The 13,873-nt window shown below is 47.7% G+C and overlaps 1 protein-coding gene across 10 annotated transcripts in view; it reads left to right on the plus strand.

Moving 5' to 3' along the window:
- Window positions 1-13,873, plus strand: part of MYO9A (myosin IXA) — a 171,260-nt gene that overhangs the window by 139,850 nt on the left and 17,537 nt on the right. For 7 of the 10 annotated variants that reach the window (XM_040077720.2, XM_040077724.2, XM_040077722.2 and 4 more), the window contains 10 exons: window positions 168-207; window positions 1,104-1,226; window positions 4,366-4,446; window positions 5,316-5,426; window positions 6,399-6,521; window positions 7,018-7,167; window positions 7,391-7,701; window positions 8,622-10,241; window positions 11,471-11,552; window positions 12,052-12,264. In XM_040077720.2, coding sequence (XP_039933654.1) covers window positions 168-207; window positions 1,104-1,226; window positions 4,366-4,446; window positions 5,316-5,426; window positions 6,399-6,521; window positions 7,018-7,167; window positions 7,391-7,701; window positions 8,622-10,241; window positions 11,471-11,552; window positions 12,052-12,264 — 2,854 coding nt within the window. The remainder of the gene's footprint in view (window positions 1-167; window positions 208-1,103; window positions 1,227-4,365; window positions 4,447-5,315; window positions 5,427-6,398; window positions 6,522-7,017; window positions 7,168-7,390; window positions 7,702-8,621; window positions 10,242-11,470; window positions 11,553-12,051; window positions 12,265-13,873) is intronic. The other 3 variants (XM_040077723.2, XM_040077728.2, XM_040077729.2) reach the window with 3 other exon arrangements.

Raw genomic sequence — 13,873 nt, forward strand, 5'->3', positions numbered from 1 at the left:
TTCCCATTAACTGGGTACATTCAATCTGCAATACGCAGGGGCAGCCCCATTTCAGTGCCAGCTATGGGCAGCAGCTGCTCAGGGGGATTTGGAGGGGCTGGTTTCATAAACTCCTCCATTCCACAGTTGCACTGTGAATTAACCTGAGCCATTTATTATCTCCCCAGGCGAAATAAGAACTTCAAAGCCAAACCCAGTCTCCCAAAGGTGAGTGAGAATCAGCATTTTCACCTTGTGGTGTGTGGGTTAAGGCTGTAGCACAGTGATGTGATGCTGCTGGATATGAAGCACCCTTGTGCTGCACCAAGACTTTGGTCAACTGGGCTTTGTTCAGGGCTCTTTAACTCAAACCTTTAAACCCAAAGGATTTCAGCCCTGATTTCTGCTGGGAGAGAGAGATATGAGCACTTATGTCCTCCTTGGAGTTGCTCTTTTCCTCCTTCTGAGAGGGAGTATGTACATGCTGCTGAAATTTAATAACTAAATCTCTAAACTAAAATGAGCAAGTTAGTGATGGAGGAGAGCTGGTACCTGATAGACAACAACTTTTTACTTTCCCTCTGTCTTGGCTACATTTGTTATATTTTAAGAGGTGCCAGGAGATCTGTTGTCCCTAGAAGAATACTGCTTTTTGTGGTCCTCACTGGTGTTGCGTCCATGGTCAGGAACAGAGCACCAGGAGAGGAGCAAACATTTTTTTACTCCTCTCCATGTCCATCTTGTTCCTGGAGAGGCACCGGTGCAATTAATCAATGAACTGCTCATTAACAGTAAGGAGAATCATAGAATTGTGGAATGATTTGTGTTGGGAAGGTCCTTAAAGGCTATCCAGTTCTACCCCCTGCCATGGGCAGGGACACCTTCCACTAGCCCAGGTTGCTCCAAGCCCCATCCAGCGTGGCCTTGGACACTTCCAGGGATGGGGCAGTCACACCTGCTCTGGGCAGCCTGTGCCAGGGCCTCACCACCTCGGTGAGCCATCCCTCGGTGTTCCCTGTTGAGATTACATCACCTAAGGAAGCCCTGTGAGGGTAAAGGAGGGAGATAGCAGATGGTGTGATGGTAACATCTGGATTTTCTATGGATTCTCTCGTTTTCCGCAGCACTTGCTGGATGTGAAGTCCCTCAAGCACCTCACAAACCTGACGTTGCACGACCGCATCACCAAATCTCTCCTCCACCTCCATAAGAAGAAAAAACCACCCAGCATCAGCGCCCAGTTCCAGGTGAGCCTTCTCCTTTGATGGAGAGAAGGGAATCACCTGCTCCAGGCACAGTCCTGCCTACCCCTGCAGCGTTTAGGCCGTGAATCCCACTGAGGGTTTGAGGGAACTGGGAGACACCCAGGTATTTAAAGGGTGCAAATGGAGAGAAGTAAGAGTGAGGATGGGTATGAAGGGGGATGACATGGTGGAGCAGGGTGGGACATGAGGATGAGCTGCAGAGGGAGATGCTGCTGCATCCCTATCCTCTGGTACCTCGTATTGTGGCGCTTTCTCCCCCAGATCCAAAATCACCAAATCGCTTTTTTTTGCAATCTTTTTACTCTCATCCAGCATAATCTGTTCTGAGCCAGAATGGGAATTTTAACAGGGGCAGAAAGGTCAGAATCCTGCTGCATTATCTCCAGGCAAGCCGGGGAGTTCGGAGGAGGGATTGATCTTGTGTTGTCGGCGCGGTGTGCCAGTCAGCAGTCCCTAGGGTTGGTGCAGGGAAAATAATCCTCCCAGGACTTGGCAGTGCTGGGCTCACAGTTGGACTCAATGATCTTAAAGGTCTTTTCCAACCTAAATGTGATTGTTCTATATGTGCAGCACGGGTTGGAAACCGCTACAAGACATGTGCACAAGCAGGTGGTAATAATAGAAAGCAGCTTTTCACTTAAAATATGGGTTCTAAGCAAGTCTTGGTTGGTTTTGGCTTGTCGTTTGGACTGCTTTGGTGGTTTTTTTTTTGGAGATGTGGCTTATATTTAGCAAGTCTCTGTGTGTAGGTAAGATTAAATAATTAAAAATATATGCACACACCCGTGTATATATATAATGCGCAGAATGCACATCTGTATATTTATATATTTAGCCCTGTCTAATCTAATGGTGTTCTGGTCAAAATTCCCTCCTGCAGAGTTTAATTCATACCTGTGGAGGGGTTGAAACAGGGATACCTTGGAGTGAAAGGTCTTCCCAAAACATATTTATGCTCCCAACAAAACTCTGAAAAGCCCCAGTGGGCACAACTGATGTTTTTTTGTATATTTTCACAGCACATTCAAATCAAAGCCCCCTAATTCCACTGAGCACTTGTTAAAGAGGATCATTTTGAGGGACAAAGCAGCAGCATTGCTTTTTTAATCAAGAGCGAACTAATAAAATTGCGGCGCATGGAATTGGGTCACGGGCAGGAAATACAAATGTTTCCTGTCTTTTTTTTTTTTTTTGCAAAGAAGTGCTGCTTTGTGGCTAATGCCTCAACACCGGGCTTGCAGCTGCTCCCTCTACTATGGATTTCCACTCTCCCTATACTTAGGGAAATCTGTAGGGGAAATATCTGTCTCGGAGTGTGTGCCAGGGGCAGGGATGGCTTTCGCCATGCAAAACTAAACCAGCCATGCCTAAAACTGTAGAGCTCCCCTTTAACCCACATGCAGGTGGTGCTCTGGAGACAGGGATGGAATGGTTCCTGAAAGGCCAGGTCCAGGTGGAGAAGGAGTGGGTGGCTGGAAAGTTTTGCTGGCAGAGGGACAAAGGAGACGGGCACAGGGTTAATCCAGCGACCTCAGGTGTCCTTTTCGGATTCCAGACCAGCAGATGGCAGAGGGTGCCTCGGCCATCTGCCTCACACAGGACGGTGCTGAGGGAATGGAAATTCCCCCTCCTGTGGGTCTCCAGCACGTCCCATTCCCAGCATTTCCAGCACTGGGAGCACTCTGCTTGCTGGGCTGTCAGCAAAGGGTTTGTGTCCCTTGGGCACCCCCTTTCCCTCCCACTAGCCTGTGTGGGCACAGTGGGATGCTGCAGCATCACGGCTGATTGAAAGCTCCCAATAAGCTGCTTCTGCGTAAAGAATAATTTCAGATTTTAAGAAAGCCAGGAGCGTGCCAGCAGAGGTCTGCCACGTCACGGCATTCCTGCTGCTCCCTGGGACAGGAGCAGCAGTATTTGCATGAAGTTAATGTACATAACACAGCTGCATCACATGTGCCTGGGATCCGTCCCTTGCTCCTTCCAAAATCCTGGATGTGAATGAATTTTTCTAAACATGAAAGGCTTCCCATAAAGATGCCTTTGAAGTGATCAGAAGGAAAATAAAGGCTTCCTGTGAGCCGATCTGTGGGCAAAATGCTTCTTTGTAATATCACTCCAGTTTATCAACTCCTGTATTCCAAAATTTATAACTCTGTTTACAGTAAATGTGACAGAATATCCTTTACATGACTGAGTTTTAAACTCTGTTAAAATCAGGAGTAATCAACTCTGTAGCACCTTACCAATGCCATGTTTGTAATGTGCTCAGCAATTAGAGGTACCCAAAGTATTTATAGGACACAGCAAAAAAATGTGGCTGAGGAGCCTGGCCAGCAGCAATGAACTCGGCACACTCTGCTTTTCAGCCCGGTTTTATTCCAAGAGCTTGTGATTCATCCCAGAAAGTCAAAGGTTTGCAAGGTGAAGGGATAACTCAGCATGCTATCCCACTGGAGCAGCTGGCTGTAGAGTGATGCCAGTGTAAATTCATTTTTGTGGGAGAGACTTTTAATGGTGATGAATAAATAAAGGGAAATAGAAAAATGGAACCCCTTGATTCTCAGTGGTCCTTCAGTCAGAAACATGCCATCATTGAAGCTCTTCTCTAGAAACAACCTCTGGCACGTTCAGGGTGGCAGGCTTCAAAAATGACTGTGAATTCCCAGTTTTCCCTTGGCAAAACTTTCATTAAAAACAATTCATTTTTAGGCCAACAGTAAAGTTTTGACAATTAAAAATCAGGAGTAAATCCTGCCTGGAGTCACTTTTGATAAAGGAAATTTTGATTTGTTTGGTGCCAGGTATAACTTCTTGTCTTGGCCCTCCCATTCATGGCTGCAAGAGGCTTGTGCTGTGGAGTGGGATGGGAATTCGGGCTCCAGGGGAGCCAGAGATCTGAAAATCCAGTCCAGCATTGTATTTCTCTTTGGTTTCTTTGTTGGGGGCAAAGACAAAATCAGCCAAGTCACTTGTGCTAAAACACTCATTTGGGGGAATAATTTCCCCTGTGCCTTGTTCACTCATAATTAATTCCAGTTTATGTTGGTTTATGATTTAAGCATTTGGATTTTCATTATCCACTGTGGTCTCCTCTCCCTTCCCTGTGTCTCCTCTGTTGCAGGCATCCCTCAATAAACTGATGGAGACCCTTGGCCAGGCAGAGCCGTATTTTGTCAAGTGCATCCGATCCAACGCCGAGAAGGTAAATGCCATCCTGTGAAAGCGATCCTGCTAGAAATCAGCTTGGGAATCTTTTGTCCATTTTTACAGGGAGTTAGATAGGAAACAAAGCCTCAAATGGAGCTGGATTTAGAGGATTTGAGCAAGGGAAGCGTGGATTTATCACCTGAATGTCTCTCTTGATAAACTGCACAGGCTCTTCTTATATTTGTAGAAACACATGTATGCAAATACGTTATTTTAATTTATATGAAAAAATATATGGGGTTTAATAGATGAATTTGACTCCTTTGAAGCTTCTGACCAGCCATAAGAGAGATTTATAGAATCATGAATTCACTCGTGCTGTGTCTGAGCCCTAAAGCTTCCTTAAAATAAAGTTTCCACAAGTAAAAGCAGATAATTTTACAATAACCAACGTTGATCGCGCTGACTCATATTTCTTGAATTTGACTTTACGTAATTGTGTCGTGGTCTGAGGACCCTCAGTTCAAAATGTAAGGATGCTTTGTGAATTAATCCTTCAGAGTTTTACCCAGGCATTTAAAGCTGAAGCTTTTTGCATTGGAGATTATTTAGCTGCTTGAAATCTCACCCATTAACTGTGCCCTTGGGGGGAGGTCTTATTCAATTCAAATGCAAAAAAAATCTTTTTTTATGGCTTTATTTCTCTAGTTAGCTGTTGAAAGTCTCGGAAGCAAACAGGATTCAATCCCAGTGGGATTAGTTCGGTTCCTGGGGACCCACATTCCCTCCCTCCTGTAGCATCGCTGACAATGTGTGTGTCACGCACATGTGCTACATCTGCTGAACCCTTCACCCATCCACGCACTTAAAAGCTTCAGTGAAAGGAAATATTTGCTCATCCTCGGTCTGGTTTTCCCCTTGCAGCTGCCCCTGAGGTTCAGCGACAGCCTGGTGCTCCGGCAGCTGCGCTACACGGGGATGCTGGAGACCGTGCGCATTCGGCAGTCAGGATACAGCTGCAAATACTCCTTCCAGGTTGAGTACCGCGGGCTTTGTCTTCCATCACCTTTAGCATCATTAGCAGAACCATCTGAGTGTTGCTGGTTCATTTTTTTATCAGGGTAATTAATTTCCAGCTCTTGGAAGGCAGTGGATGTAACAGGCTGTTCTCTGCCTATGAGCCAGTCTAGACCTCAGGGAGGGCTGCGATCCCCCTGCACCATGACTTTTGAACAAAACCAGTGTTTTTTGCAACACACACTCCCTTTTGGAGAAAAATGTCTGATTTGTACTCTGCTGCATCTGGAATTACTGGGAGCAATGTTTGCCCTGTCGTGTTGGCTGTGTCCCATCAGGAAGGTGATCGGCATCCTCTGAACTGCTGGAATTAGCCAGCTTTTCCTGTTTTCTTCTTTTCCATGTGTTTGCCAGGTTTTGTGTACATGTCGGTCCTTTCATGCTTTCCTGGTTCTGATTGGTTTCCTGCTCGCAGCTGCTTTGGGGCAGACATCGTGTTCTGCACAGCAGCTGTGCAGAAAAAGAAAAATGCTCAAAACTTTTTTGCCGGAAGCAGGGATCCCAACCTTGCCTGGAAGGATCTATCCTCTAGTACCTCCCTCACTCTTTGAATTCTCACAGCAGTAGCAGCTGGAGCATCTCAGAGATGTTTTGCAGATGTTGGTGTCTGCCTTCCTTAGTGGCCCTTGTTGGGGATTTGGAGCATTTTTTTGCTCAGGATGACCCTGTGGCTCCTGCATGAACCTCTCCTCCCACGCTCAAAAACATTTGAACCTTGCTGGGTCCCTGCTTTGATGTCTTTCCCATCAAACCACAAATGTTGGATGAAACTTGGTGTTCCCCAGTGCATAAAGTGTTATCTGTCCTTCTGCTCACTCCAGAGGTCCCGTTTCATGTGGCCAGTGGAACAAATCTGTTATTTATGGGAGAAAGAAGCAGCAGGACCCAACTAACCAAATCTTGGTGTTGCTTTTTTTTTTTCCTTTTCAGGATTTTGTGAACCATTTCCATGTCCTTTTGCCACAAGGCATCAGCCCATCTAAGCACAATATCCATGATTTCTTCCGGAAGATAAAACTCGATCCAGACAATTACCAAGTTGGAAGAACAATGGTAAGTGTTCATCCTCAGCTCAACCTTTATGACACAGATACAACATTTGCCTGTATTTCTCTCTGATAAATTAATATCTATATATGGTTTTAATTAATGAAACTATTTTTCTTCTGTTTACCAAAAATCAATGATTTAAATGAAACTTTTAATATTATTAACATAAAAGAGTAAGGAATAATATTGTTTTGTTATTGATTGTAATGAGGCAGCCTCAAAAACCTCAAAACCTTCAAAATCTCTATTTTTGTGTGTGTGTAGACTTAGCTTGATAGTCCTCATTTTGCCTCTCCTGATGGGAAAGCTCTTTAATTCAGAGCTTAGATAGTCACAGGCTGTTGTGAAAGTGCTGAAACCTGTTAGAGGTGCTTTCACAAAAATCAGCTCCTCAGCTTTCCTGGGAGCATACAGGACGCAGAAACCTGGAAGAGTGAATAATTTGACTCGTGGTCTGGGAAGCTTTCCACGCTAGTGTTTTTTGGGTTGTTTTGTCCAGGTCTTCATGAAGGAACGGGAGCGGCAGCTTCTGCAGGACCTGCTGCACCGGGAGGTGCTGCGGAGGATCACGCTGCTGCAGCGCTGGTTCCGCAGCCTGCTCTGCAGGAGGCAGTTCCTGAGCCTGCGGCACGCGGCCATCAGCATACAGGTGGGTGCTGGATTCCGGTGCAAATTACCATCCCCAAATCCTACAGACAGAGCCCGGGGGTAAAATCAGGCCTCCTGTCCAAGGAAGGAGCTTGCAATCAGGATTGACTCCTACTGCCATAATAAGTTGGGAATGGAATGGAGCTGGAGAGGTTCCATGAAGGCAGCTGCTGTCCCATCTTCGCACAACACCCGTTACAAGGAATCCCCTGCTGTGTTTGCAGAGATTTTGGCGTAGCTACCAGAGCCGAAAAAAAGGCAAACCGTCCCCAGACCCTCTGGTTCTCAGCAAAGCCGCTGTCATCCTGCAGACCCACTGGCGAGGCTTCGTGGAGCGGCGCAGGTTCCTGCAGATGCAGTTTGCAGCCCACCTCATCCAGAGCTGCTGGCGGGAGCACGCCAGGCGCCGGCACGCCGCAGCCACCAGCATCCAGGCGGCCTGGCGGGGACACCGCGCCCGGCAGGCGTACGCAGCCCGCAGGAGCAGAGCCGTGTGCCTGCAGGCGGCGTGCCGGGGGTACTTAGCAAGGCAAAGGTAACGCCGTTGGGCCGCGGGTGAAGAGGAACGTGTTTTCTGGGGATGGTTGGTGTGAATCAGGGCACTACGGTGACTTACACAGGGCAGTGTCCCCTCGTAGCATCCATGACTCTCTCCTGACCTGCCCCGGTCCTTTGTTTGCCCACGCTTTCTAACAATCTAGCGGCACGTCCTGCTCTTGGAATAAGCAGAGTCTATTTCAGGTTGGAGCACGTAGGCAGTGCAAAGCCAAGGCCGTAAATACTCGCAAGGGTTTGTTTTTTTTTTCCCCTTGGCAGCATCACCAGTTTAAGTAGCCTATTTTTAACTCAGATTGCCTCACCAATCTGTTTGCTGCGCTGGCTCACAAGGACAAGGGATACCAGTGCCAGCCGCTGTGGAGGGCACAGGCTTTCCAGCCATGCCTTGGCTCGCTGGCTGGGGGGCAGGTTCACTCTCCAGAGGTGCTGCCTGCAACGTGTGGAGCACCTTAACACCACTTGGAACATTTGGGGGCTGCAGAGAGCTCTTGGTGCCAGGCACAAGTCCCTGCTAGTTGTTCCAGATGCAGTCCAGGCAGGATGGCGAAGATGGAGAAGCCAAGGGGGTGTGATGGGTTAAGCTTTTCTGACTTCGACAGCTTATGATGGAGCTAGACCAGGGATGGAGGCTGGACCCGCTGCCGTCGGCATGAGGGGAGCTTTCAGGTGCGTTGGGGCAGCCCTTTGGTAGCAGAGATGGCAGAGGAGGAGGAGGTTTAAAACCGAATGTGCCTTGCCTTGTCTTGCACCAGATGTGCAAGGAGGGTGGTGAGGTGATGGTGGTGGTGAGGTGATGGTGGTGGTGGTAAGACACCACTAGTGCAGTGCCTTGCAGGGTCCTAGCAGGGTCCTGAGTGGACACAGGGCTGAATATCCTGCTTTTCTGCTTTCTTCCAGGTTTAGAGCTTTGAAAGAGCAGCAGTTAAAAGACATGCAGCTGGAGAATGGCCTGGCAGGTAGAGAAGAGGATGGACTGGAAGCAGATGCTTTGGAAATTAAGGGCTCTGACCCATCTAAGTGGGAGGACAGCTCATTTGAGGAGCGAGTGAGAGCTGTAGAGCAACATAAATCACTGATGGAGAATAATCGGGTGAATCACATGGACCCACTGGATACTTCCCTGTACAAAAGGCATGAGAGAGCCAGCAGCCAGAGTGGGATGGACACCGAGGAGGAGGTCATCGTGAGAGAGAGGCCCAAGTCACTGGAGGATCTCAACCAGAAGAAAGTGGTTCGTGCAAAGAGGGAAAGCCGGAGGATGCGGGAACTGGAACAGGCAAAATTCAGCTTGGAGCTGCTCAAGGTCCGCTCCACGGGTGGGCTGTCGCCTTCAGAAGAGCAGCGCTGGTCCACTGAGTTGGTGTCCGAGGCATTGCATTCCCCTCAGGGAACCCCGGAGAGCGAGAGCTCTCAAGGGAGCTTCGAGTTGTTAAGCAGCGAAGATACCTCAAGTAGTAAACTCATGTCCTTAGTCTTAGATGAGCATGATGCACAGTCATTTTCCATGGACTCCCTGCCCAGCAGTCCCCAGGCTCAGCTGCAGGAGAAGCCGTTCTGTGCAGCGGATGGGAACGACGACTTGCCGGGCTGCAGACAGACCCCAGCAGACGCGGCGCTGCCCGATACCCTCACCGGGAAAGGGCATGGGGTCGGTGACCCCCAGGACGTTGTAAAGGCTCACCCAAGAGAAACCCTTCTTTCCAGCAACCTCCCGACTTTCTACGTTCCACCACAAGACAATGTGAAAGTGAAGCTGGGGGAGAATAACCTGAGGAAGAAAGCAGTGGAAAGAGAGGAAAGGACAGTTTCGTTCTCCGAGGTCAGGAAGGACTCTGAGCCAGACCAGGGCAAAGCCTTGGGAGAAGAAGAGGAGAAGCCCTCTGCTAAGAGAGAGGACCGTGGGACAGTGACAGCAACACGGGCCCTTTCTCCAGATTCTGTCATCAAAAGACTGGAAAAGCTCAATGTGGAGAAGGAGGAACGGCAAAAGCAGCTTCAGCTGCAAAATGAGAGGGAGATGATGGAGCAGATTCGTCAGCAGAAGGAAATTCTGGAGAGACAACGCAAAGCCTTTGAGCAGCAAGGGCGGGTAGAGGCCTTGCAGAGGACGGAGCAGAGCAGAGTGAAGGACCCTTCCCTCAAACCAGCCAAAAAAGCAGACAGCCGGCCTCAGTCAGTCCTCATCCTGCACCCCCAGAGCAGAGGGGAGCACAGCCCCACCCCAGGCATGGCTCCCACCTCAGCAGTGGACATCAAGGGTCTCACTGTTGGGACCAGGGGAAGCTCTCCAGCACACAGTGCCCCCAAAGACCGACCTGTCAGCATGTTTGTGGAGCGAAGAGAAGGTCTGGAACCCCGCTGCCATTCCAAACCGGCTCTGGACCCCAAGGACCACCCGGGCAGCCATTTCTCAAGGACAGAGCGCCTCCGGCAACCTCGGATGCCCAACCAAGCCACTGACGAGACGAGGGCAAACTCCATGTTCTTCACACCAAAAGACAATCCCTTCGGCCTCCAGTGAGTAAAGAGATGATGGGCTTTTTCCTAGGTTTTCTCCTAGGCTTTGTCCATAGGCTTTCTCCATTGGCTCTTTCTTCTGCTAGGGACCTATATGTACAAAGGGTCCAGAATGTTGTTTCTGGAGTCTGCACAAACCCCGTAGTTAAATGAAGGGTTCTTGATCTTCTGGCACCGAGGAGGCGAAAGTCAGAGGGAAAGGAAAAAGACCTGGAATAAGATTTCTCAGTCTCTTACGACATTATATAATCTAGGGGAGACAATCATGGGCATTAGCAGGTGAAGAGAGTCAATAAACAGGCTCAATACTGTTTTTATTTACCCTACATGAATGAGGATAGGAGTTTATTTCTCAAGGTAAAACATGATGAATAAGTTCTTAGGATTTTTGGGTATTTGGAATAGAAATGAAATAAAAAATTCCAGGATTTTCCTTGTTTACCATATAATACATCCAGCAAAGCCAGGTGGGCACCCTGACCATTGCAGATGAAAAAACACCAGCTCTCCAGAGAGAGTTTGGGAGTGAGTGCTCTTTGGAGACTGTATCATTCACATATGTAATTAATTACACCTGTAATGGACTTAGCAGGTGCTCAGCTCCTTCATGTTGCTTAACCTTTGGCTGCTCCAGGATCTGGAGATGGCAGCAAGATCTTGGGACAACGTTTGCTCCCACTGTTGTGTTGCTTAAGGTGTCTTGTCTAATTTTGGGGTGGTTTTGACCATGTAGCTCAAAAAGGATATCAGTCTCCCCCTCCTAAATCCTGCTGCACCCTTTCCAAGGCAAAAACTCCCAGTGAATGACTGTTGGTAACTCAAGGTACCTCCAAGTCTTGTGGTTTCTGTGCCATTGTGATGAGAGAAGATTCCTATCTGAAATTTCTTTTCCTGGTTCATGCGCAACATGAAGCAACAGGAAGAGAAAGACTTTAAGAATTGCTGTATTTTAGCTTTTGATCTGCAATGGAATAGCCACATTTGAGAATCCCAAAGTACACAGGTTCGATCCATAACCACCTTGCCGTATAAAGTTGACAGGCAGAATGTTTTCCTGTCTTGTGGCATTAAGTCCAATCCTGAAGGATTCCAAGCAATTCCAAAACCCTGTGACCTCAGACTTGGAATTTAGTTTTGCCTGCTTGGGTTGTGTGCTCCCAGGAGCTGGGCTGACATGGTGGGAAGGCTTTTGGAAGAGGATGAAAGGTCTCTGTTCTGTTGTGTTTCAGCAGAGAGGCAAATCATCAGTGCCTTTCCAAGGGTGAATTAGCACGGAAGCCGTTTAAGATGCCGGGGTCTGGCAGAGGCGAGGTGAGTTGTGATTTGTTTATTTTCTCTTTCGTTGAAAAGGTGGGAGAATAACTTATTTTGCCAGTTTTCCCTCAAAAGCTTCAAAGAAGTGAACTCTGAAGCACAAGGGCTGCTAGACATGGATAGGGAAGGGGGATATGACAGCACAGTAACTTCTACATCTTCTCTTAAAATAAAAAGCCCTGTAGGAACAATTTGTAGCAGCTCTGGATAAAAGGATCCCATGATCCTGATGGCAAACACTGTCCAACGCTGTCTTGTCTTGGTTTGGTTTAACGTCCGTTTGAGTAACACCCATGATTGTCCATTTTCACCGTCCTGTCTTAGTTTTTGTTCTTCCTGGTCCTTTGCTGTTTTCCCCAGACATAATACTGCATCCCCTCCACGGGGTGCAGTGGCACTCAGAGATGTCTTAAGGCTACATGGGTAGAGTCTCCTTTTTACTTTAAAACCCTTCTTTTCGTTTTGTTTTGTTTTGTTTTATCCTTTGGTCAAGCAGGTGCCCAGACCGAGCCATAAAAAGAAAGCCCGCATGGCGCGGACACGCTCCGATTTCTTGACTAGAGGTACTTTTGCTGATGGGGAGGGGGATACGGAGGAAGAGGATTACGATGGCAGTTTTGAGTTCCTTCTCTCCTCTGAGCACCCTCCTCACGCCGAGGCGGTGCCCGCAGCCCGCCTGGGGCAGGCCTGTTACAGTGACTCCGAAATGGTAATTGTGTCCAATGTGCTGGGGAAATGGAACTGAGGGAGCCAGCCGAGCTGCGGGAGCCTTTCTTTGCTAACCTTAGCTGCACTGATCCCTCCACTGCTTCTTTTCCCACTCCCAAGGATGCTGTAGATGGGTAAATTTGGCAAACACAGCAGAAACAGAGGCAAAATCATGGAATCACAGAATGGTTCAGATTGGAAGGGCCTTCAAATCTCAATTCCATCCTCCTGCCATGGGCAGGGACGCTCAGAGCTCCATCCAAACTCTTATTTCTTGCTCCTGGGTTGATTTGATATCCACCACACTTCCCATAGTTTTCCTGGAGCATTACAACTTGTATTGCACAATTACCTGTTTTGGGGGGGTTTAACCTCAATTCTCCTCTTGGAACCTTTTGATCTAAAAATGTTCAATATACATCTGCAAAAAAAAAAAAAAAAAAAAAAGTAAATATTGTCCAAAAATCAACAGACGGCAAAATCATATAAAGCATGCACCTTCTTTTACTTTTGATTTTTTACCCTTAGCCACAATATCCAGTTATCCAATGATTACTCAGTCCTCAGTTATCAGAGTGATGCTGGCAGACAGCAGCTCAGAGAAAGCAAAACCATGGAAATGGGGCAATGAAAACGTAGTGAGAGTGAAATAGTGAGTTTAAAACAAAGACAACCAAGCTAAGTGTTTTTCCAAGCACAGTGACAAGTATCCCTTAGCAGGTCCGACATGAGCCAGCGCAGTGGAGCTTCTGCATCTCAGGCTTAATCTCCCACCCACATAAGCTGCTTTTGGAAAATCCCAAACTGAGAGGTATCAGGAGTGGAAGAGGGCAGCAGATTCCAACCCGCTCCTAATTTTTTTCCTGCAGTGTCCCTGCAGGAGTGTGGATAAACACCGGGAATCATGTCCTGCTGCGAGAGTTTGGGTGGGGTGCTGGGTAGGGAGGGCTGCCCTGTTCCTCTCCAGCTGCAATACAGGATGTGGAGCTGAGTGTAAAACCAAAGAAAAGCATGAAACCCAAAGCCAGAGATTTATTTTGTGCCACAGCATTGCTGTGGGTCCAGTAAACAACACGTGCGATCCTAAAAGCTGCTTTTCCAAGAAAAGCAAGTGGCCAAGGAGGGCTTCTCATGACTTTTCTTTTAGCAGCTCTTATTATAAAGGATAATTTTTCCTGGGGCAATTTCCTCACTGGAAGAGGGCAGAGATTTACAAATCCCATAAATTTTTTAAGCTTGCTCTTGATAAATTTGCAGGGAAGTTGAGACAGGAATGCTCAAAACCTGACTGAAAGACACATCTCTATGGACTGACATAACCTGGCTTCGCCTTTATGCAAGTCCCTGCTTGTGGATTGGGAAAGGGAGAATTTTATGTAATAAAATGTACTTTTTCACATAGAATCATAGGAACATTTAGGTTGGAAAAGATCTCTAAGATTGTTGAGTCCAGTCACAAACCCAGCACTGCCTTGTTCACCACGAAACCATGGCCCCCTGTGCCATACCTGGAGTGCCTTGCTGCGCTCCTGGAGGCTGCCCGTGTACAAAGGGAATTGTAGCTGCAGGAATCTTTCCCTCTGGGGTGTGAAAAGTGCTGTGCCGGTCAG

This window comes from Hirundo rustica, chromosome 13 (assembly GCF_015227805.2).
Source record: "Hirundo rustica isolate bHirRus1 chromosome 13, bHirRus1.pri.v3, whole genome shotgun sequence".
Classification (NCBI taxonomy): domain Eukaryota; kingdom Metazoa; phylum Chordata; class Aves; order Passeriformes; family Hirundinidae; genus Hirundo; species Hirundo rustica.